This window comes from Eutrema salsugineum, unplaced genomic scaffold (assembly GCF_000478725.1).
Source record: "Eutrema salsugineum unplaced genomic scaffold, Eutsalg1_0 scaffold_13, whole genome shotgun sequence".
Lineage (NCBI taxonomy): Eukaryota > Viridiplantae > Streptophyta > Magnoliopsida > Brassicales > Brassicaceae > Eutrema > Eutrema salsugineum.
Window position 1 is genome coordinate 1,181,515 of NW_006256885.1, and position 23,910 is coordinate 1,205,424.

A 23,910-nucleotide genomic window follows, 5' to 3' on the forward strand; every position below is an offset into this window, starting at 1 on the left:
CTAATGGTCCTCGGGTTTCTGGAATATCGTCTCTTGCCAAGGTTTCAGATGTCATCTCTGATGGATCTTGGAGCATATCGCAAGGCAGACATCCTCTTTTGGTTCTTCTTCGTGATTGTCTTCCAGATGTCGTTCCAAACTCATCTTCTCCTCAACCTGACTCATTTTATTGGCGGAACTCTCCTAATGAACCTCCATCGACCTTCTCTACACACAAAACTTGGATTACTTTGCACCCTCCTCCTCCTATGGTGACTTGGTTCAACTCTGTTTGGTTCAAAGCTAGGATCCCAAAACATGCCTTCGTTTTCTGGGTCGTTATGCGGGATCGTTTGGTCACTCGTGATAAACTGCTTCGTTGGGGAATTAATGTTCTGCCCAATTGCCTTTTGTGCGATGCTGCTCCTGAAAATATGGCTCACTTGTTTTTCGGTTGTTCGTTTTCGACAGAGGTTTGGCATGCTTTCTTTACGCACGCTTCATTATCTCCTCCGGTTGCATTGGTCGATATTGTGAACTGGATTAAATCTCCATCCAGGAATGCTAAGTCGAATATTATTTCCAAGCTCATACTTCAAGCAGTGGTGTACTTTATCTGGAAGGAACGGAATTCTCGTCTGCATTCTGCGGTTCTTAAACCGTCTTTCGTCTTAGTCAAAGACATCCAGCTTCTCCTTAGGGCAAAGTTGGCAGGAATGGATCGTCATCTTCTTCTTTCTCGTGCCCAGTCAAGATCCCAATCCCAGAACTCCTCAGAATCTTTCATCTATAACTGGTATCGATTTATTCAAACCTAGTCTTGTGCTCGGTTTTGAAGATTAAATCGGTTGATGATTTTCACCCCCAAATGGTTACTTCACATGAGTTTCTAGTTTTTAGCAGATTAGTATCTTGCTCGTTTCATTGCTTCGTTTGTAATCGTTCAAAATGTTGTCCCTTTCGGGAAAGAGCAATGGAATAAAAGGAAAGCATTAAAAAAAAAAAAAATAGATTTAACGACCTATGTCACGTAATATACTCATAATGGATTCCTAACTTAACGAATTATTAAAAAAAAAAAAAAAACTTAACGAATTATAAAAATATATCGATAACTAGACAAACTTGTATAAAGCATATTTAGTTCTTTTTTGAATTGAACAAAGCATATGTAACTGGTTCATATAATCAACGAGAAGCAAGAAAGTCATCGATATTAGATTCCAAAATTACTTTAAGAAAGAACTAAAAAAAAAATCAAAAACATTGTTACATATAAATCAAGGATCACGGCACCAAAAATTAAACAAAACGCGAATCTTCAATATATAGTGGTCCAATCATAAACTTCTCTGCGCTCTTTTAGAACATTAAAACTTAAAACTAGTACTACATCATTCCAACATCATACTATGTGATTACTCTTTTGAATTTGAAAACAAACTATTTACTTTTATGCTTTTAGCACACGACATCTTAACTAATACACTAATAGGAGTATTTAGAGGACTTTTAAACAAACAAAAACTTAATATGTTAGCAGCCATATCTCAATGAATGATAATCTATGTTTTGATGCTGCGTAGTCAAAATTGAGCTCTAGTAGCATATAACTTTGCATCTATAAGTGAATACCGAATTTTCTGTACTTAGAAATTTCAAATAGTAGTTGACGCGTACTTTAAAGGACCATTGCAGTTTTTTTGATAAAAGGGTTGTAGATGTTTGTTGTTTAAAGGCGACGTCGTTTGTACAGTATTTGGTTGTCAAAGACAAGACAAAATTGAATTCTTATTTGATTAAAAGAATTGTTGATACTACTAATATAAGCACAAGTATTAAAAACACTATATTATTTATGTTTTAGCATATAAATTTGTAACTACTTGTAATTTGATAAAAGTTGAAAGCTTTGAAAAAAGCTTCATAGTGTAAAATATACCATTAAATATTGTTAAGATATCATAAGATTCTGTATTAGGCAATAAACTTTCATATAAAGGATGACTTAATTGAATAATCAACCACTCCAATAATCTTAACAAGTCCATACCTGCTTTAGTTTGTCGTCCGCATCACAGTCAGACAGTCTCTATCTATATATACATCACCAACGCTTAGAATTTATTTTTATTATTATAAAACTTCATAATATTCGTCTTCTTTAAATTAAAACCACAACACTCTCTCCTTTTCATAATAATCCTCAGCTCTTTACTTATCATTTAGTCAGAATGAATCCATCCGATCAAAATCAACCTCCAGGTAATCCTCCGAATTCTTCAATAAATTCTTTTTAATTCAATATAGAAATCCGTATCCAACAATTATTCTATAAACACCAATTAGATATGTAATTTTTGTTTTGATCAAAAAAAAAAAGATATGTAATTTTGTTTGTTTTGGAGAAAAATTATGAGATATGTGATTTAATGATCTATTTTAGTCGTAGTGGAGAAACCTTCACAGGGAACGTACACAAGTCCACCACCGATTGGTTATCCGACCAGAGACACGGTGGCGGGTGATCCTCCGGCAGCCACAGTGGAGACCAAGTCCAAGGGCGATGGGTTTTGGAAAGGATGGTATATATTTCTTTCAGTTTACTTATATATATATATGTATATATATATATATGGTTTGTTTCTAATCATCCATTAATCTTGTGCAAAATATTCATATAGCGCTTATTTTTTGGATGATATGAATCAAATTTTTTTGAGATTTCAGTATACCTTTAAAAAGTTTTATGAGGTATATAGTAATTCGAATTTTAGTAGTAAATACTGTTTACAAACTCAACTCGTATTGCAATTTTTTGGTAACAATCTGTCAAAAGTGCTTCAAAAAATAAGGGTCAACGTTATAGCTAATATTTTTCAACATTTTTAGTTTATGAAATTAATTTATATACTGGTCTTTTCTGGCAAAATTTTGTTTTAAAACAACTCGACTTCAAAGTTATCAGCTCAAAATTTTTTTTCTCAACTGAGCAACTATGGAATGTTACGTACGTCGCTAAAATAAAATTTATCTGTGTTTAGTTTTTCAGAAATTTTACTATGCTAAGTATATTATAAACTCATATTTCCCTACACATAAATTCTGAAGAAGGAAATAAAAAAGGGACTAGCATTGATTTATGTCGTGTCTTGTCTTTATGCAGTTGTGCTGCCATATGCTGCTGCTGTGTCCTGGATGCATGCTTCTGAGACTTCGGGATTACCGATTTCATCCAAATATATTGTTGTAATAAGAAAAACTCGATGATTATGTTGCTTTATTAATTACTCTCTGTCTGCTATGTGTTGTTGACTTGTTGTTGTTATGTTTTACAAGTGATTATATATATTTAAGTGAATTATGATCAGTTCATCGCACCATCAATTAATAACGAAGGGATGTGTTTCGATTCCTCAAGCATTTGTCAGTGACTTTGGTTTGGTTTGTCGAATAGCGTATAAAGCTTTAAGACCAAGCTTTAAGACCATTTGGCGAGAGATCTATTTTGAATTTTTCATCAAAATAATATTAATATTTCAATAAAAAATTAAATGTTTAGTTAAATTTTAATTAAAAAAAATTAAACCTAATAATCAAACATAAAAATTGAGAGTCTCTCAATTATTATCTCAAAATCTCTCAAGTAAGAGACTATTTCTATTCTTTCTTTTCATATTTTATTATTTTTCATTTTTTTAATGGTGAAAGATTTATTGAGAAACTTCCCATGCAGATGCTCTAAATCATGCATGGTAGCATGTATAATAGTATCAAATGGATAAGTAAACACAATGATTTATGATAACAACCATAAATATCAAGCTGATTGATTTTCACTTATCAAACTTCTTCAGGTTTTTATGTGGAAGTTACAGAAACATTTAGTTCAAATGTTCAATTTTAAACTCCATATATACAAATGGGACACGGGCACATGCATGGTCCATCTTCGATCTTCCTGTTTTTTTTTTTGTTGCTCAACAACAATTTTCATTTCTCTAATCAAATATTATAATGATGATAAATCAACCTCAGTAAAAGGGTTTTACTCGGTTTGGCATTAAAGAATACTTAGCAACACAATTTGTAAATGAAAGAGTTTCCTTTATTATTCGATCTGCTATGCTATTATTACATTCTATCTCGTATTTGTTTGTTGAGCTTGAGAAGCTCTTAGTTTATACCCTATGGTTTATGGCCATAGAATTCATATTCCTATTATATTAAAAGATACCATTTTTTTCATTCTAATTTTCTAATTAACGTATTACCTCAGTTTTTCATTTTAAAGTTTAGTATTTTTTGAATTTTAATATTTTGACCTTAATTTTGTAAAACAAAATCTTTTCTATTAAGTGAAATTTCTGAAATTTGTGTGTTTGGCCCAGCCCATTTTATATGGGTCGAATTAGATGCAACGCCTTTGCCTTTAGGGTTTTTTCTTAGCACACTATATAAAAACTCAAAACCTATTAGTTATCGTCTTCCGTCTCTGAAATTAGGGTTTTACGCCGGAAGAGGTTGAGAAGCCATGGTTAAGTTTTTGAAGCAGAACAAGGCGGTGATCCTCCTCCAAGGTCGTTATGCTGGGAAGAAGGCCGTGATCATCCGTTCGTTCGACGACGGAAACCGCGAGCGCCCGTACGGACACTGTCTCGTCGCCGGACTCAAGAAGTATCCGAGCAAAGTCATCCGCAAGGACTCCGCAAAGAAGACGGCGAAGAAATCGAGGGTCAAGTGCTTCATCAAGCTCGTGAATTACCAGCATCTGATGCCTACTCGTTACACACTCGACGTGGATCTGAAGGAAGTTGCGACTCTCGATGCTCTCCAGTCTAAGGACAAGAAGGTCGCTGCTCTTAAGGAGGCTAAGGCTAAGCTCGAGGAGCGTTTCAAGACCGGAAAGAACAGGTGGTTCTTCACCAAGCTCAGGTTCTGAGAACCGAGTTTCATTTTCCGTTGGTTAAATGTCTTCTTTTACTATCGAATTTATAATCTACTTTTTTGTATGGTTTAAGACCTTTGGTTTGAAAATGATTCTGGATTTTGCCTTAATTTATGTCATCAGTGGTTTAATAGCTGAATTAGCTTTGTGCGTTAGTATTTAATTATATTCTAGAAATGTTCTGCAAGATTAGATTTTCCAGTGTCACCGTGATGGTTTTGGTATTGAAGTGGCTTTTTTTTCTGAATTCATTTTTTTTTCAACTGTTATGAATCAATCAGGTAAATGGTTTGTTAGAGTGGATTCATGTTCTGTGTAATGCCAACGTAGTCTATGTCCTTGCATTTGGGACCATATTAGAATCATAAGAGCATGCATCAAGTTGTCACTCTTCACTTTATGGTTTAAGAGATCTTAATAACCAGCTGAACCAGAATTTTCTGAGGAGATCATATCTTTCTCATCTCCTTTGAAATGCCAAAAGATCATTGTTTATGGCTCTAGTCTTATCAGTATTTCCGGTATTGTTGTGTTTGTTCAATTGGAATCAAATGTCTTCTGCTCATACCTGAATTTAGAAGTTAAGAAGATGGTGATGATGTATAGTTTAAGAAGAGAAATAATTGTCTGAAACTGAAGTTGAACCTAATCACCTTGATAACTTCTCTCCATTTTTCACGATGTAAGCTATGTTCATATCTCTTGTTTCCTTTTTCAAGTTTCTCCCTTTCTTCTGTTTTCTATTTCCAACCTGAACGAACATAAAAAGTACAAAAAAAAGACATGAGGAAAACGTTTTCTGATGATAAAAAGGCAAAGATCAATTAGTCATTGAGAAAGACTTAGATGGCATTCATATCCAAATGTAGAGAGGCAGCTGCAAAGCTACACAAGCCATTGTCTTCCCCAAATAGATGAAAGAACAAACACAATAATAAGTTTCTTTAATTTCATTGAGACAATCTTTGTGTTCCCACTCTTTTTTCTTATGACATTTTGTTTGTTTAGTTGTATTAATGAGAAAACCCCTTAACATGAAAAAAGCCCTCAACATAGTACGAACAATTTTAAAGTTATATGTATTGCTTTCGCCTTTTAGGAAATAGCGAACGACTTGATAAACGTTTTTAACAGCAATTAATACCTATTTGTAAAGAATGTCATTAAATAATGTGATATGTGTTCATACTAAGAACAATGCATGTTACTTGTGTATATATATAGAGTGATAAGGTCACATAACAATATCACCACTTACCACAAAAGAGACAAAAAAACGAAAAAAGTGTATTGAATTTAAGAGAGGATGATAAGATCCAACTCAATGAGCTTCTTTCTTTGCACCATCCTTCTTCTCTTCTTCTCTATTCCAAGTTTCTTATACACTTGTGCTTCTCTTACACACGGTGTCTTCCCAACCAAAGGGACGCACTTCTCGAATTCAAAAACGAGTTTGAGCTTCGCAACCCTCCTAAGTTTCTTAATGAGTCTATACTTGATGGTAGTCTGACGTGGGCTGATGCCACTTCCTATCCAAAGACAAAATCATGGGCTAATAAGAGTGATTGTTGTTCTTGGGACGGTATCACTTGTGATGCAAAGTCCGGTGAGGTGATTGGGATAGACCTTAGTTGCAGCTGTCTCTATGGCCATTTCAAACCCAATAGCAGTCTTTTTAGGTTGCGACAACTCCGAAATCTAAACCTTGCTTACAATAATTTCAATGCCTCTCCAGTCCCAACTAGGCTCAACAAACTCATGGAGTTAGAAAGACTTAACTTCTCTCACTCTTCGTTTTCAGGTCAGATTCCACCAGAGATTCTTCATCTTACCAAGTTGGTATCTCTCGATCTTTCTTCTTCTTTTACGTTTTTTTTCAGAATCTGTTATTACTGAAAAGTCATTTCTTCATCAACTTGCACGGAACTTAACAAACCTTGAACATCTTCATATGAGCTACGTAAACATTTCCGCAGAAATTCCCCAGATAATCTCAAACCTAACCTCTCTAAGGTCAATCCACCTTCGTGATTGCCAGTTATTTGGTAGACTTCCTCGGAGTGTTCTTCTCAGTCCTACTATTCAATCCATTGATTTGGGTTACAATCCAGATCTTAATTCAACTCTCCCAGAATTCAATGGAAATAACTCTAGTCTTGTATATTTGGACCCCTCTAAAACATCTCTTTCAAGTAACATACCAGACTCCATCGGCAACCTCGAACACTTGAAAGTTTTGAGATTTTACGTTTCCGAATTAACAGGGAAGATTCCATCTGCAATTGCAAGTCTTTCTCATCTCACCTCTCTAATCCTTTCTTCTAATAAACTAGGTGGCTCGATTCCTTCATCAGTTGGAAACCTTTCCCGTCTCAACATTCTCGACCTTTGGTTATAATAATCTTGTTGGGACTCTCCCTTCTACTATCTTTACCATTCCTTCATTGGATTCGGTTTATTGGTTTGAATGCATCTCTATCCTCGCATCTCAAGTCGCTGTCGTATTTGGATCTTACCGGCAACCACATTTCACCAGAAGACATGAGTTCAGTTTCTATGCTTTCAGCGCAAATGCAAGTGTTGATCTTGTCCGACTGCAATATCACAGGGTTTCCAGAGTTCATAAGAACCCAACAACATTTGAGTTGGTTAGACCTTTCTAATTTACAAAATCAAAGGTCAAGTGCCCGGTTGGTTATCGAGGCTACCAGAGTTGTATCATGTTAATCTTTCCAACAACAGATTCAGCGGTTTCAAAGAATTCCCAAAAGATCTCTCGAGAATGCAGATGAAGGTGATAAATCTGAGCAAAAATAACCTACAAGTGCTGATCCTCCGCTCTAATGAGTTTCATGGGTCATTACAGTATCATCCCCGAGTTGCTTCTTGGTTTCCTCAGCTGCGAGTCATTGACATATCACATAATAATGCCTTCACGGGAACTTTACCGTCTGAGTTCTTCATGTATTGGAGTGCGATGCACTCGGAGGGAGATCGTTCGGAATTGAAGTACATTGGAGACTATAGTTATTACCAGGACTCAATGGTCTTCACAAATAAAGGAATAGAGATGCGCTACGACAGGATCCTTACAGTCTTCACAGCAATTGATCTCTCGTGAAACAGACTCAGAGGAGAAATCCCTGAATCCATTGGTCTACTAAAAAGGTCTTATCGTGCTTAATCTGTCAAGCAACGGCTTCACTGGCAACATCCCTTCATCTATGGCGAATTTCACTCAGCTCGAGTCACTAGACCTATCGCACAACAAGCTCTCAGGCCAGATACCTCCTGATCTCGCGCACCTTACCAACTTACCAACAAATCCAACCTATCATTCACATAGGACTTTGTGGTCTTCCTCTCGATGAGTGTGGAACTGTCCATGACCCGCTACATTCACGACAAGAAGATGAAGATAATGAAGAAGAGGAAGAAGAATTCGTGAGCTGGATTGCAGCTGCCATAGGTTTCACACCTGGAATCGTGCTTGGATTGACCATTGGATACTTCATGCTCTCCTGCAAACCGCATTGGTTCTCCATGGTGTTCAACATCAACAATCAGAGACGAAGAAGAACTCGTTAGCTCGTTTATGAGGTACTCTTTTCATTAAAATTTCTTAGCATTTCCCTTACATCGATGCAGTCGCTAGAGTTGAATTTTGTTTTTCTCATCCTTGTTCACTTTGATTTAACAAAAGAGATCTGCTAATAAGAAACCCTAATTTAGGGAATTCAAGACATTCGAGAAGATGGAATAATGGGGGAAGGAAGAAGAAGATCGATCGTTAAGTGCATTCAGAATTGGACTTATAAAGTGGGCTTGATTAGTTAAATTTCAGTGACGTTAAGAAAATATAATAATAAATAAATTTTCTCTAGATTCTGTAAAGGCCATATCCAAATCATCCAGTGTTCTTCTATAGTTACCCAAATTATTTTGGGAAAAAACCTTAAAAATACCTCAAGTTTATAAATTTTGCCAGAAAAATACCCAAACTATTTACGCTTCCTTTTTAATATCTGATATTTGTCTGATTGTCTCTTTAATACTCGAAAATTCAAAAATCGTAAGTTTCACTACCAGTTTTTAATCACGATTAATTGTTAAACGGAGACTGTGATACGGCGTTAAAAAAATTAAACACGTGGGTTTAACTCTAACCCAAAAAAACAAAAAAACCTGCCTGGACATACGTATTGTATTCTCTTCCCACGTTCTTCCCCAAATCAAAACATAAACCCTAAATCGATTTCCCCAAATCGATTTTCCCCAATTCAAATCCAACAAATCGCTAATCGAAAAACCCGTACTCTTTACTCTCTCGTATCGCTATTTCTCTTCGAAAGCGATCTGCGTCTTCACGTCGATTTCGTATAACCATATGAGACAGTGATTTGCGAGACTCGAAAAATGAGGTAAGGTTTCTAAATTCACTGCATTTGGGCTGTCTAGTGTGGATATTTGTGTCGAGTATGAAGCTTAGTTGGTTTGTTTATCAATTTCGTGTTTCGATTAGTTATGAGATTTTTTGAGTGACATCTTGCTTCTCTTTCGATAATGCAGTGACACCATAAAAATTAATTTGCATTATGGAGGGCTTATGTACATCAAAGATTCTAAGCGGGTATACGTAGGAGGTTCGGTGAAGGAGGGATTAGTTGTCGACCCAGATTTTCTGACTTGGAGCATCTTCGATGATTTTTGCGACAAAGAAGACACAGGACCGGGCGGCAAGGTGGAACTAGTATGGTACAAGCTGTCGAACGAGACTGTAGACTCAGCGAGACCTATATTTTACCTCTCTTCTGATGCAGAGTTAATGCAGATGTGTGCTGAAGCTAGTGTAGGTGGTGAAGTTGATGTATACATTGAGAAATGTGTACTTCCTCAGCCTGTCGAGAACGAGGAAAGAGAGAATGAAGGAAGCGTGAGTCAAGCTCTTGTATTGTATCAGGGAAAAGAGGACAAAGGAGGCGAGTCTGATGGTGATGATGTTGAAGATGATAAAGCTCATGAAGATCCACACTCAGATGACTTCGCAGCAGGAGAAGAAGTTGTAGAAGAAAGAGCCGATGATGAGAGATTTCAATCTTTCATGGCAGAAATGGAAAATGGAGATAATGCTGAGTTAGGTGAGGATGGAGATAATGCTGAGTTAGGTGATGATGGAGATAATGCTGGGTTAGGTGAGGTGAATGATAGTATTGGAGAAGATGAAAATGCTGATCAGAATGAGAGTAGTCCTGAAGATGAGCACAGTGCACCAAACGCAGATGGTGATGCTGAGGCTGAGTTCGAGAGACAATGTAGGGATGCTGAACATCCAGATCCAGCGGAAGATACAGACGACGAGTGGGAAGGATTCAATAGAGTAGAAAGAGATAATGCAAGGAAGCATTACAGTAAGGAGCGGCCTCCATACTTTTGGTTACTGCAGACTTTCAAGAGCGGTGATGAATTTAAAGAGCAGTTGTTGAGATATGTTCTGAAGACAAACTACGATATCTACCAAAACAAATGGGATAAGAACAAGTATGCTGCAATATGTGCTAAAAAGGGTTGTAAGTGGAGGATCTACTGCTCGGTGGAGAAAGGGAAAGGGTTGTGGATGGTTAAAACTTATCAAGGCAAGCATAACTACATGAAGAGTAGCAAGGCTAGGATGTTGAAGCAGGGTACAATAGCAATGCTTTTTAAAGACGAAGCAAGACGAAGACTGGGTATAAAGTGGACTGACATCAAGGATGAGATCATGATCAGGTACAATCTATCCGTCTCTAAGTGGATATGTACTAAAGCTAGAAGATTAGCACTAGATATGGTCATTGAAACTCATAAAGAACAGTTTGCGAAGCTTTGGGATTATGAGCAGGAGTTAAGGCGTTCTAATGATGTGTCAACAGAGATTGTGACCATCTCTCGTCCTGATGGTAAATATGTGTTCGACAGATTCTATATTAGTTTTGCTAATCTGCGGAATAATTGGAAAAGAAACTGTCGACCAATTATTGGTCTTGATGGAGCTTTTATGAAATGGGAGCTCAAAGGCGAGATTCTAGCAGCTGTTGGAAGAGATGCTGACAATAGGATTGTCCCTTTTGCGTGGGCTGTAGTAAGAGTTGAGGATAATGAATCATGGGCTTGGTTTGTTGGTAAGCTTCAGGCAGATTTGGATTTAGGATTGGGGAGTGGTTATAGTATCATTTCAGACAAATAGAAAGGGTTGATAAATGCGGTTGCGGATCTCTTGCCAGAAGCTGAGCACAGGCATTGTGCTAGACACATTTTTGCGAATTGGAAAAAGGTTTATGGGATGGTAGAGTATGAAAACTACTTCTGGGCAATCGCTAAAAGCTCATCACTTGGTGAGTTCGTTTACAACAAAAGTGCTTTGGAGCAGTTTGATCCTGTAGCGTGTAAGGATTTATTCAAAACAGAACCAAAGGCATGGTGCAGAGCATTTTTCAGTCCGCAAGCAAGATGTGATGATGTTTGTAACAATCTGTCAGAAAGTTTCAACAGGACCATCAAAGATGCCAGAAAACTGCCACTGATTAACATGCTTGAAGAGATTAGGAGGCAAGCAATGAAGCGTACGAGCAGGAGGAAAGAAATGACAGGGAAATGTGATAGCAGGTTTCCACCTAATATTATGGAGATTTTTGAGGAAAACCGTGTTCATAGTGAGACCTATACGGTGCTCCATAGCAGTGAAAATTTGTTTGAAGTGGTTCAGAATGATTGTAGCTACGAGGTTAATCTGCTACATAAGCACTGCGCATGTAACACATGGAATATCACTGGAATACCGTGTAGGCATACTATTCATGTCATCTCTGACTTTAACCGTGACCCTGAAGAGTAAGTTCTTTTGGCCGTGGCCATTTATATTCTTTTTTATTTATATTGTATGCTTAACCGAGTCTCCTTTTCCATGTTTTGTAGTTATGTGGATGAATACTACCTTATTTCGAAGTGGCATGACACTTATAGAGACAACATCAAACCGGTTAATGGTGAGAAATTCTGGGAAAAGACGGGCAAAGCTCCCATTCTTGTACCTGAGAAAAGGAGAATGCCTGGCCGTCCAAAGAAGCATGATCGGATAAAGGAGCCTCATGAGTCATCTTCAAATCCGACGAAGGCTACTCGAGAAGGAAGGGTTGTAACATGCAGCAATTGTAAGCAAACAGGTCATAACAAAGGAACTTGTAAGAATGCTACTTATGTGGAAACAGGTCCTAAACGGAAAAGGGGAAGGCCTAAAAAGATACAGGTATGTAATTATGTGATAGGTGATTGTTTTGTATGGTACGGTATAGGTTGGTGATTGTGTTCGTAATTGTGTAATAGGAGGATGATGCATGGAGCATTCAAAACGCACCAAAAAGAAGGAGGACTGGCCAGAGTTCTACACAACCATCACAACCATCAGTGAATTCCACACAGGAATCAGTCGATCCGCAGCCATCAAGTGCTCCAATCCCAACTGCATCAACTGGCCGTGGACGTGGACGTGGACGTGGCCGTGGACGTGGAACTGGCCGTGGACGTGGCCGTGAGCCTCCGATTCCAAGGGGATATGGATGCTACATCTCACCTTTCACTGGTCGAGTTTTTGACGTGTGGGGCTCAATTGCAACTGAAGTTATGGGTCCTTATGATCACCGAGACTCTTGAATTGCTTACTGTTTTAGTACTTTTGTGTGTGCTTTCTCAACTACAATATGCTTTTTGTTTCTTTTGGTGTTAGACTGTTGTTGTAGTTTGCTACAATTGTTATGTAAGCACATTAGCATTTGGGTATTTCTTAGTATGTCATAAACTGAGTTGAACAAAATGAAAGCATAACTCCAAAACTTATCTTCATTGATCCAAAAACAGAACAACAATGACAAGAAGTGAGACAACAAGCAACATATGAGAGTACAAGCAAAATAACAACAAGCAAAATAACAACATTACAACAAAGACAATCGCATCTACTTCTTAGCCATTGTTAGGATCATCGCTGTGACAACAATGAATCCTCCCCAGGATATCACAATGAATTGGCGTAAAAGCTTTTCCTTCTCTTTTGAGGCCATCGCTTCAATTTCAAGTTTTCTCTTCTCTTCTGCAATTTTCTCAAACATCTCCAAATTCATCATACCTGAATCAGCTCCATTCAGATCTTTGTCATTGCATGCTCGGAGAGACTCGTTAAGCTCCTTGAGTTGTTCTTTTTGTTGCCTAATCTGATCTCTCGCCTCAAGCAAGCTAATCTTCTGCCATCCAAACGGCTTTTCCTTGTCAGCCCAACAAAGAAACCCATGTGTATCACATTTGTAAAACTTTCTTCCTGGGTTTTCATCAGTCCATGATTTCGCCATGGTCGTCACTTTCCTGCAGCGACAAATCGGATTTTCCATCTGGGTGTATCCATCGTTGAACGAGTTAGCAGATGATGATGAGTTTTCCATTGATTGGTGCGAGAGACTGGCCAATAAAAGCGAACAGAGCTGAGATAAAAGCGAAGATGTGAAGTGAAGGAAAAATCGATTTAGGGTTTATGTTTTGATTTGGGGAAGAACGTGGGAAGAGGATATGATATGTATGTTCAGGCAGTTTTTTTTGTCTTTTTGGGTTAGAGTTAAACCCACATGTTTAATTTTTTTAATGCCGTATCACAGTCTCCGTTTAACAATTAATCGTGATTAAAAACTGGTAGTGAAACTTACGATTTTTGAACTTTCGAGTATTAAAGAGGTAGTCAGCCAAATGTCAGATATTAAAAAGGAAGCGTAAATAGTTTGGGTATTTTTCTGACAAAAGTTATAAACTTGAGGTATTTTTTAAGGTTTTTATCCAATTATTTTTGTAAGGAAAAAATTAATTAGAAAATGCCCCACATAAAGTTACTTATCATCTTATCAGACCTTAGACTTTATTTATTTAACAATTCAGTCCTCGAACTAAAACGGATTCAGCTACGCAAACCAAAAATAAAACAAGTTTAGCCAACCAAATAAAGGATTTTTCTTTAAGAAAAGACGTCACAAGAAAATAAAAATAAATAAACTTGTCGTTTTTATAAACCAGAAAAAGCTGCCCAAACTTTCTTCCTCTCGAACCCTAAACGAGCCGGGTCATCTCAAAAATTTCCCAGACATTGCATTTCTTCGTCATCCTCAGATTCTCCTCCGCCGTTCCTCCGTCTCTTCTCCTCCGCCTGATTCCATCTTCGTCTTCCCCGGAACCGAAGTCTCTGTACCGTAATTTAATCAAGTTTTTACCGAACCGATTCTCGCGTAACCAACCCGGTCACAACCTGCAAACCAATAAAGGTTCGTTTAATTCTTCTTCGTCTTTGTTCTTACGATAGACGAAGAAATTTACCGGTTTTGTAATTCGGTTGAGATTTTGGTGCACCACCTGGGTTTTAGAATTTCGCGTTTTTAAATCCGATCCGTTTTTTGAATTATGAACATCTTCCCTGCGAAACTCGAGATATTTTTCCTGCAGCTAATTTGATCTTGTAAACGTTAATTGGAGGATCTAGGGTTTTTAGAGGTTGAATCAGCAATGTAAAATTTCTGGATTTCTTCTTTTGTAGGCTCTCTCTCTCTGTTTGAGAATGGATTCGGATTTGGAGCCTGTAGCTCTCACACCTCAGAAACAAGACAGTGCATGGAAACACTGTGAGGTTTACAAATACGGAGATCGAGTTCAGATGAGATGTCTCTACTGTAAGAAGATGTTCAAAGGAGGTGGTATCACCAGAGTCAAAGAACATCTCGCCGGTAAAAAGGGACAAGGCACGATCTGCGACCAAGTCCCCGAAGAGGTCCGTCTCTTCTTGCAACAATGCATTGATGGCACCGTGAGACGTCAGAGGAAGAGGCGAAAAACTAGCCCTGAGCCTCTGCCTATAGCTTACTTCCCTCCTTGTGAAGGAGAGACACAGGTCGTTGTTTCTTCCGACGCGAACAACGGATTCAAATCTCCGGATTTGGTGGCTGGTCAGAGCACGGGGAGGACGAAGCAGAGGACTTATCGGAGTAGGAAGAGTAGTAGTAATGCTTTTGAGAGAAACGATTTGGCTAATGTTGAGGTTGGTGGTGCGAGCGATATCAGTGACTTGATGGGTCGAGACATGGAGAATTTGATCCCTGTGGCTATTAGTAGCGTGAAGAACATTGTGCATCCGTCCTCGAAAGATAGGGAGAAGACAGTTCATATGGCGATTGGAAGGTTTTTGTTCGATATTGGAGCTGATTTTGATGCTGTGAGCTCTGTGAATTTCCAGCCGTTTATCGATGCGATTGTCTCTGGAGGGTTTGGTGTTTCTCTGCCTGCAAATGAAGACCTCAGAGGCTGGATTTTGAAGAGCTGCGTTGAGGAAATGAAGAAAGAGATCGATGAGTGCAAGTCTCTGTGGAAGAAGACAGGCTGTTCTGTTTTAGTACAGGAATCGAGCTCCGAGAAAGGCACTAAGGTTCTTAATTTCTTGGTTTACTGCTCGGAGAAAGTAGTGTTTTTGAAATCCGTTGACGCGTCGGAGATACTAGCTTCTGCTGATAAACTCTATGAGTTACTTAAGGAGGTGGTTGAAGAAGTTGGTGACACCAATGTTGTGCAGGTTATTACCAAATGTGATGATCATTACGTCGCTGCTGGGAAACAGCTGATGTCTGTGTATCGGACTCTGTACTGGGTTCCTTGTGCTGCACATTGCTTAGACAAGATGCTGGAAGAGTTTGGGAAGATTGATTGGATAAGCGAAATCATCGAGCAAGCTCGAACCGTCACAAGAATTATCTACAATCACAGTGGTGTCTTGAATCTGATGAGGAAATTCACTTTTGGCAATGATATTCTGCAGCCAGCCTTCACAAGTTCCGCTACTAATTTCGCAACGATAGCAAGAATCGTGGATCTGAAACCTCATTTGCAGGCCATGGTTACTTCGTCCGAGTGGAATGATTGTTCGTATTCGAAGGAAGCAGGTGGATTGGCAATGACTGAGACTATCAATGATGAGAGTTTCTGGAAGGCGTTAACATTGGCGAACCATATAACAGTTCCTCTCTTGAGAGTTTTGAGGATAGTTTGTTCTGAAAAGAGGCCTGCAATGGGGTATGTCTATGCTGCACTGTATCGAGCAAAGGAAGCGATTAAGACTCATCTTGTTCACAGGGAGGATTACATAATCTACTGGAAAATTATAGACAGGTGGTGGTTGCAACAACACCGTCTTCCTTTGCATGCTGCTGGTTTCTATCTTAACCCGAAGTTCTTCTATAGCATCGACGAAGAAATGCGTAGTGAGATCCATTTAGCGGTGGTTGATTGCATAGAGAAGTTGGTCCCTGACGACAACGTTCAAGATATTATCGTTAAGGACATAAACTCATACAAGAATGCTGTTGGGATTTTCGGGAGGAACTTAGCAATCAGAGCTCGGGACACAATGCTTCCTGGTATATGCCATATTATATTCGTAATTCATTAAATCTGAAATAAGACTCGTATGTTAAAGTGTTTTCGTAAGTACTTAAAACATGTTTGATTTCTTTTAGCTGAATGGTGGTCTACATATGGAGAAAGTTGCTTGAACCTGTCACGTTTTGCCATACGCATTCTGAGTCAGACATGCAGCTCATTGATTGGCTCCGGGAGAAACCTGACACCAGTCGAGCAAGTTTTTGAATCGAAGAACTCTATTGAGCGGCAACGGCTTAGCGATCTTGTGTTTGTTCAGTACAACATGCGCCTCAGACGACTGTAAGTTGAAATCTTTTGCTTCTTCTCGATTACAACACCATGTCTGTTCAAGACAGAACTAAAGGGTTTTCTCTGTCTCCTTCAGGGGCGTTGAAAGCGGAGATGATAATGTAGACCCGTTATCACACAGCAACATGGAACTTCTTGAATACTGGGTTTCCAGAAACCAAGTCTGTATAGAAGGAAATGGAAGCTCAGACTGGAAGTCACTGGAGTCCATAAAGAGGACAGAAGAAGTAGCGGTTATCGATGAAACAGAAGACTTGGGCTCAGGTAAAAAGCTTCACACAATCTAGTTTTTTATTGGAGATTGAATAATGGTGTGAGAAGTTGTTATACGTTAATTGTGTAAACAAAGGCTTTTTAATGAAATGTGAACAGGTTTTGATGATGCTGAGATATTCAAGGGAGAAAAAGAAGTGAGTGATGAAGGTTATTACACAAACATATCAGAGAAGCTGTTCACGTGAACTCACTAAGAAGACCTCTTTCTGTAATCATAGTGTTTGATTTGGACAAAAAAAAAATTGTGATTTTCCTCTAGGGTTTGATTTGTATTCAATAGGAGTCTTTACCAGTTACCAATTTAAGCTGTATCCCATAAACTAATTATCACTCAGCATGCATTTCTCTATATGTTAGTGAGGACAAATACCATTCAAAGATGTTGATTGTTATTAATTTTCAGGGTTTGTCTAATCTCCAGACTATTCAAATGTTACACAAATACCCTTTTATATTATCTCTTCTCTAGATATGGTCTTGATGGATTTTTTTTGGACATGGGGTGATCTTGATTCTTGAAAATAAATTAGTGAAAAATCGAGTTTAGATTCAGACACTTTTTGAGGTTGTTAAATCGGGTTTACAATTGTCTTTAATTCGTTAATAATGTATGGTTAAGGTTGTGTGGTTTTCAAGAACGCACATTTACATATATAAAGAGCCTTATCCTTAAAGAGAGTAGAAGATACGTTTGGTTTCTGGTCTGTTCAGAGAAGAGAAATGGATGGGCTTAGCCACATCGGTCTTCCTGTCCTGGGGATTCTCGCAGTCTCCGTCGTTACTTTCTACGTCGTTAGCTTCGCCGAGATCAGAGAGGTTGGTCGTTTTTCCCAAAACAACTTCTTTCTCTTCTATTCCAATTTCTCTGAGTAGAAACCTCATCAAGACAATATTCTAGGTTCGATTGATGGATTTTGAATTGTGCAGAAATCGTTTAAAGATTTGTACGACTCAGAGAATGGAGACGGAGCAGGGTTCAAGACTTCACTAAGTTCGAGAGAGAGAAGATCGAGAAGAGAGGCAAATAAGAAACGTCCTCGATCTTGAAAAATCCCCAAAAAATAGCAATGGAGAGTGGAGAGAAAACTAAGGCTTGTGTGCATTCAAAAGCCATCTTTGATTTTGGTTGGTCATATGGTTCTGATCACATAGTGAGAAGTCCCACTGTTGTCTCTGTTTCCATCAAGTAGACTGCAAAATAACTAAAGCTTGTGTGCATTCAAAAGAAAAGATCCAATCTTTGAGTAAATGGGTTTTTAAAGTTGGAAACTTTATTATGCAATATAACTGAAATGTTCCAGGGAGAGGAGATGGGAGAAGAATCTCTAAACCACTTCATCAGAGCTTTGCTTCTCACTTCTTTTGCTGAGTCTTGAGTTCATCGACCCTCTCTTCCGTTGCTTTCAATGCCTTCCCGTAGATAGAAATCAACTGCAAAATCATAAAAACCAAAGAAGAGAGTTTCAGAGAGAAACGAACACAAAGATTTAGCAGATCAAAAACGTCTCAAGATCTGTACTTTACCTCATCGATCTCTTCAGGTGAGATAATGAGCGGTGGACACATCATTATGGCATCACCTGCAACGCGGACTATCATCCCATGCTTCTGGCACTCGGCTGCAAAGTATTCCCCAACACCTATAAACATCAATACAAAAAAAAAGAAAGAAAGTGTAATATGAGACCGTGATCTTTTAACTTGTGCAAGTAGAGCATTCGAACACGGCCTTCAAGTAGAGTATAAGAGGGTTTAGAGAAGAGTTGCTACTTTACCCCATTCAGGTGGAAATGGTTCATTTGGAGATTTGTTTTCTGTAAACTCAGTCGCGAGAATCAAACCCGTTCCTCTTATCTGAAAACCATTCACAGAATACTCAAATGCTACTTCAAAAGAAGAAGAAAAAATGTGACTTTAAAAGAAATGGTACCTCTCCAACAATAGGACTACTGGAGAAAGCTTTAAGACCATCTTGAAACCTTGAGGCAACTCTGTCTACATGCTCTGGTATGTTCCTTTCCCTGTAATATGAATTTCTCGTCAAGAAATTTCAGATAAGAGTAAACAGTAGTGGGATAATACTCTTATCAACTGCTATGAGTTCTTGACAAATTACAGTTTAAACTTACTTATATATCTTTAACGCTTCAATTGCTACAGCACAGGAAACTGGATGACCAGAATAAGTAAACCCATGTGCGAAAATACCTGAAAATAACAAAGTTTTATTTAAGCATTGTAAGATCAGAACATTTTTAGATATAACATTACTAAAAAAGTACCTATCTTGTTGCTTTGGGAGTAAATGACATCTGACACTTCTTGACTCATAAGAACGGCTCCAATCGGCACATATGCTGAGGACAATGCCTGCATATCAATAACATTTCAATCTATGCCCCGGAGAGAAATTTTGTAAAATCTACTAATCATCTTGCAAAATCTGACCTTAGCGAAGGAAACAAGATCTGGCTTGATGTTGTATTTGTCACAGCCAAACATTGTCCCGAGCCTTCCAAATGCACATATCACCTTATAGTCCAAACAATATACAAATTGTCTAATGATATCTTCTCTTCTTTAATAGATTCTAGAGTTTTAATTAATATGATGATGATTCTGTGTGTGGACTGATATATAGTAACATTTTTTATACATGTACCTCATCAGCAATAAACAGGATATCATATTTCTTAACAACAGCTTGGACCTGCAACAACATAAAAAGAGCAAAAAGAAACACACTTTGATAAGAGTATACGATCCTAATCCACATCGATCTAACCACTAAACCGCATAATTCATGCTATCTATTATGAAAGTTTTGGAAAATGACCTTTTCAAAGTAGGTAGCAGGTGGAGGTATCACACCACCAGCACCCATGAGTGGTTCAGCGATAAAAGCACCAATCTACTAAGAAGACATTTGTGTTAAATTGAGATTCCAACATCAACACAAACGCATAAAGACCAAAAGTATTTAATAGAATGTTTACAGTTTCTGGTCCTTCTTTGATGATAAGATCTTCTAAATTCTTGGCTAATCTGGTTGAGAACTCCTCTTCCGATTCACCTGCATAAACAGTTTGCATGATATAAAATAAAAAGATTACTTTATTTTGACTTTTTTTTTGAAAAAACGAATTAACCTGGAAGATGATAACGCCAGTAATGAGGACAATCCGTGTATAACATAAATGGTGCCGGTAAATCAAATTTTTGATGCATCCCTGGAATTCTGGAACAATGTATGAAATTTGTTAGAATTTTTGGTTTTTTGTTTTTTGAATTAGCACTTCTTGGAAGATTTAACTGAGGAACAATAGATATCTTTACCCAGACAAACTTGCTGACACCAAAGTAGAGCCATGGTACCTGAATTCATATATAAGCACTTTATTTTAAAATCTAATGGAAACAGACAAATTGTTATGGTGGATGTGAGAAAACGAATATCAACCAAAAAACTGTAGACATATTTTATATTTTCATGACCAAAGTTGTGTTAACTACGTCCATGGATAGTATATATTAATTGTGACCTGTGGAAGATCACTTGAAAATACTATAGTGGCGAAAATGAGAACAAGAACTATTTTTTGTGCTATTTTAGGGATATTTCTCTAGGTTCAAAGCATATCAGCACAATTTTTTTTTTCCCTCACGATGTGCTTCTTGCGATAATTTTTCTTCTTCTCAGGCCTTCCAAGTGCGTTATTGTAATACCAAACCAGCTTGACCTGCATTAAATATAATAATAGATTTACAAACATCATTAGAGGATATCAGAGCTAGAGACAAATAGTTAATCGAAACAAGAAGAAAAAGTAATTTTCTGAATATGAAACGAATCTTTAATTCCTCTAGGATAAACAGTTTAGGATAGAGTTAAATATATGGAAACCTGGGTGTCATTAGCCTCTGATCCACTGTTTGTAAAAAATGCTTTGGTCATTTTGTTGGCAGTGAACATGTCTAAAAGTTCCTTAGCAAGATCCTGTTTTTTTACAAGAAAAACACATCACAGTGACCAAACTCAACAAAGAAACAAATTAGCATAATGGCACCCAAAACGAAAAACTATTGACTACCAGAGAAGGTTTAGTAGTAAAGTTCCAAAAGGAGTGGTAAAACGGCAAGGTGTTCAATTGTGAAACCGCAGCAGAAACAAGCCGTGGCTCATTTCCTCCTGCAAGATTTTGTGGTATCAATCACATAACTTGCACATCAAGCAAACCCCCCAAAAAAACCTTACACATCAAGACATGTGTAGTAATAGAAGGATAAATGAGGAATAACCCAAGGCTGTACACCAAAGACCAGCGAGAGAATCAAGATACTTTTTCCCATGGATATCATACACATAACTCCCCTGTAAAAAAAATTAAGAAGGATGAAAGAAAAATTGTCACACTTGTTTGTATCAAGTGGCAACATTTACAATTTATTATGGTCTATCAAAAGAAGTATCACTTCGGATTTTGCTATGATCAACGGATCTAAATCAGCACTCTGCCACCCAGCTGTAAAAGGTGCAAGCATACTATGACCCTTATACCTGTAAGAAAAACAGTTGCACTATTCACAAACTCGTAAAGCATTCAGTGGCATTTGTGTTGGCAAAAACATAGAACATAATTAAGAATTAAGAAACTAGCATCATAAGTGACACAATTAGGGGAATTGACCATTTCGGTGTATGGATAGACGAAAAATTCTTGGGACTGATAACACAATTATATATATATATATAATTCTATTTTATACATATATACTTTTAAATAGATTTACTGATATTCTATTGATAAAACATACTAATGTTATTCATGGAACCTAATGTTATATTCTATATTTTCTTCTTTGAACTTCTATGAGAAATATTGGAAGCAAGATTTCTATACTAAAAGATAAAATTCAACTGTATAGATTGAGAGAGAGAGAGAGAGAGAGTAGGAGTTTGGTATTTGTTTGGCATTTTTCCCCATTACAATTTAGTGGCCTATGGGCCCTATAATTTATTACTTTTCAAACAAAATATTAAAACGTATCTTCTTCTTTCTTTTTTGGCATTTTTTCACCATTATAATTGAGTGTCCTATTACAGTATATATTTACTTTTCGAACAAAGGATAAAATGTGTATTGACTATTGTGTCTAATTACTTGAATAGTTGGTCATTCCCTTCCATTAATTATAGACCATTTCATAGTCCTATCACCAAATTTCTCTAAAACAAAATTACTATGAAACTCACCCAACTGAATTTTGCTTCTTTGATGATGCATCTGTAGTGAATATCCTCGAGGTAATGTTCCCATGCATGCATTTGACAGAAGCAACGTACCTTTTCTGCAAAGTAACCTGCCATGAGGGGGAAGATATATATTAGCACTGAGCTATGAACAACTTCACTATTTTTTCTTTTGTTTTTGGTAACTAAGAAATTCGAAAACAAAAAAAAGAAATTCGAAAACAAAAAACTAAGATATTCGAGCCTTAGGCTTATTTTTAATCTCTTCGGACCGGAGACCAAAACATGTTAGTTTAATTCAGTCTCCTTCTTGTCGTTGGTACTCGAACAAGATTCTCCCCCTTAAAGGGTTTAATATTACTATTTAGGTTATACAACATAAATTCACTTTCCAATTTTTGGCATCCAAATTAACGTTCTACTGAAAAAGGAGAGAAACGTAAGAAACCTGACTGGTATGAGCCAAGCGTCGGAGGCAGTTGATCAAGGCCATTTCTCGTATGTGGAATCTCAAACCGAAATGAAGAATTAAACACAGAAAAAAAAAGAATTAAACACAGAGAGAAATATTATTAGAGGAAAAGAAGGAGAAGCGAGTGGATTTTTTCAGAAGGAGGATAATATTGGTTTTTATAGACATATATGAACGCCTTATGAAACATAATATATACTTTGTTGTTATCTCTTCAAGTTCAATTGCTTTTAGCCAATGACTTGTCCAATGACAATGACTAGTAATCCTAGTACGAATAATTTGGTTTATTGAAAAATTCAATAAACTGTCCTTTTCAGTATAAACCAAAATAGACTGTCTTCTTCAGCAAAACCAAACTATCCCCACTAGAATCATTTTTCCTCCAAGTGGAGAGTGGAGAGTACAGTTGAAGTTTGTTGATTTTACTCAACTTCTACAAAAACAAAGACTTGAATCAGAAAATAAAGCTAGCTAGCTACAAAATAATATAGGCAAAAAGTGATCAAGGCTTATAGAGAAACAAACATAAAGGCACGAGACATTAAACCAAGTGTGTAAACCTGGATCTAGTAAGCAAGGAGAATAAAAAATTTGTTGACTTAGCTCAAATTCTACTATCTACAATCAATACTTCACTAAGAAAAAAAGAAAAGAAAATCAACTCCATGAGATTCAGCATCATTCATCAGTTTTGACTAGTAAATGCGTAAGGATTTGCAAGAGGAAAATATCAAGTACCACCATGAAACGAAACTACTTACGGCTTGAAAGAATTTGAGTTGTTCAGCTTCTTAAGAACATAATGTGCGAAAAGATCATGCCATATAATATGAAGCCATCCAGGTTTTTAAAGGTACTGCAAAATAATATATATAGACAAAAAGTAATCAAAAGACAAAACTTGTAAAATTAAACATAAAGGCATGAAACAAGAAGATTATGGTTTTTGCTTCCATATATATTTTCTGTGCTATTAATGAGATTTGTGTAGCGTTTGGCATGAGATTATTATTTTGTATGTTTTTGGGATATTTATTATAATTTTTGTGTTTCTAGATTTGTTTGGGACTGTAGTTTCTTTGTTTGGTATGTTTTTTTTTTGTGAAATGTTGGTGTAATATTTAGTTTGACATTATGATTTTCGTTAACTATATTCTTCTATATTGTATGTTTGTGTTATTACTTATGATGTTTGTGGAA

General features: G+C 37.1%; 6 protein-coding genes and 1 pseudogene across 8 annotated transcripts; 5 read left to right on the forward strand and 2 right to left on the reverse strand.

The window, feature by feature from the left end:
* Window positions 1-2,098: 2,098 nt before the first annotated feature.
* LOC18023652 (cysteine-rich and transmembrane domain-containing protein PCC1) lies at window positions 2,099-3,402 on the forward strand. 2 transcript variants are annotated; one of them, XM_006406132.2, is made up of 3 exons: window positions 2,099-2,244; window positions 2,426-2,564; window positions 3,146-3,391. In XM_006406132.2, exons 1-3 carry the CDS (start codon window positions 2,214-2,216, stop codon window positions 3,189-3,191), a joined length of 216 nt encoding a protein of 71 aa, XP_006406195.1. In that variant the 5' UTR covers window positions 2,099-2,213; the 3' UTR covers window positions 3,192-3,391. The 2 variants fall into 2 exon arrangements, with proteins under 2 accessions (XP_006406195.1, XP_006406194.1); XM_006406131.2 differs by having other exon boundaries at window positions 2,130-2,244; window positions 2,432-2,564; window positions 3,146-3,402.
* Window positions 3,403-4,448: 1,046 nt separating this feature from the next.
* Window positions 4,449-5,066, forward strand: LOC18023653 (60S ribosomal protein L27-3). Its single transcript, XM_006406133.2, has one exon. The coding sequence runs from the start codon at window positions 4,514-4,516 to the stop codon at window positions 4,919-4,921; it is 408 nt and encodes a 135-aa protein (XP_006406196.1). The 5' UTR covers window positions 4,449-4,513; the 3' UTR covers window positions 4,922-5,066.
* Window positions 5,067-6,181: 1,115 nt separating this feature from the next.
* LOC18023654 (probably inactive leucine-rich repeat receptor-like protein kinase At3g28040) lies at window positions 6,182-8,742 on the forward strand (the record flags this gene model as incomplete). Its single annotated transcript, XM_024159195.1, has 3 exons — window positions 6,182-6,812; window positions 7,606-8,044; window positions 8,091-8,742. Coding segments are annotated over 3 exons (1,278 nt in total), but the record flags the coding sequence as incomplete, so codon positions are not given.
* Window positions 8,743-12,915: 4,173 nt separating this feature from the next.
* Window positions 12,916-13,395, reverse strand: LOC112088862. The gene has a single exon (XM_024159196.1). It carries the CDS (start codon window positions 13,393-13,395, stop codon window positions 12,916-12,918), a length of 480 nt encoding a protein of 159 aa, XP_024014964.1.
* A 629-nt stretch (window positions 13,396-14,024) lies between these two features.
* Window positions 14,025-17,405, forward strand: LOC112088848. 2 transcript variants are annotated; one of them, XM_024159154.1, is made up of 5 exons: window positions 14,025-14,259; window positions 14,529-16,395; window positions 16,495-16,699; window positions 16,785-16,972; window positions 17,081-17,405. In XM_024159154.1, exons 2-5 carry the CDS (start codon window positions 14,550-14,552, stop codon window positions 17,167-17,169), a joined length of 2,328 nt encoding a protein of 775 aa, XP_024014922.1. In that variant the 5' UTR covers window positions 14,025-14,259; window positions 14,529-14,549; the 3' UTR covers window positions 17,170-17,405. The 2 variants fall into 2 exon arrangements, with proteins under 2 accessions (XP_024014922.1, XP_024014923.1); XM_024159155.1 differs by lacking the exon at window positions 14,025-14,259 and having other exon boundaries at window positions 14,324-16,395.
* A 207-nt stretch (window positions 17,406-17,612) lies between these two features.
* Window positions 17,613-18,253, forward strand: LOC18023655. The gene is made up of 2 exons (XM_006406136.2): window positions 17,613-17,800; window positions 17,912-18,253. Exons 1-2 carry the CDS (start codon window positions 17,705-17,707, stop codon window positions 18,029-18,031), a joined length of 216 nt encoding a protein of 71 aa, XP_006406199.1. The 5' UTR covers window positions 17,613-17,704; the 3' UTR covers window positions 18,032-18,253.
* Window positions 18,254-18,281: 28 nt separating this feature from the next.
* LOC18023657 lies at window positions 18,282-22,845 on the reverse strand (annotated as a pseudogene).
* Window positions 22,846-23,910: the final 1,065 nt, after the last annotated feature.

Excerpts from the sequence above, each read along its gene's own strand:
- LOC112088848 (XM_024159154.1), top strand. The coding sequence starts at position 14,550 with ATGGATTCGGATTTGGAGCCTGTAGCTCTCACACCTCAGAAACAAGAC. Across the intron at positions 16,396-16,494 it reads TCGGGACACAATGCTTCCTG|CTGAATGGTGGTCTACATAT; the intron begins GTATATGCCATA and ends GATTTCTTTTAG. Across the intron at positions 16,700-16,784 it reads AACATGCGCCTCAGACGACT|GGGCGTTGAAAGCGGAGATG; the intron begins GTAAGTTGAAAT and ends TGTCTCCTTCAG.
- LOC18023653 (XM_006406133.2), top strand. The coding sequence starts at position 4,514 with ATGGTTAAGTTTTTGAAGCAGAACAAGGCGGTGATCCTCCTCCAAGGT.
- LOC18023652 (XM_006406132.2), top strand. The coding sequence starts at position 2,214 with ATGAATCCATCCGATCAAAATCAACCTCCAG. Across the intron at positions 2,245-2,425 it reads CGATCAAAATCAACCTCCAG|TCGTAGTGGAGAAACCTTCA; the intron begins GTAATCCTCCGA and ends GATCTATTTTAG. Across the intron at positions 2,565-3,145 it reads GATGGGTTTTGGAAAGGATG|TTGTGCTGCCATATGCTGCT; the intron begins GTATATATTTCT and ends GTCTTTATGCAG.
- LOC18023655 (XM_006406136.2), top strand. The coding sequence starts at position 17,705 with ATGGATGGGCTTAGCCACATCGGTCTTCCTGTCCTGGGGATTCTCGCA. Across the intron at positions 17,801-17,911 it reads GCTTCGCCGAGATCAGAGAG|AAATCGTTTAAAGATTTGTA; the intron begins GTTGGTCGTTTT and ends TGAATTGTGCAG.
- LOC112088862 (XM_024159196.1), bottom strand. The coding sequence starts at position 13,395 with ATGGAAAACTCATCATCATCTGCTAACTCGTTCAACGATGGATACACC.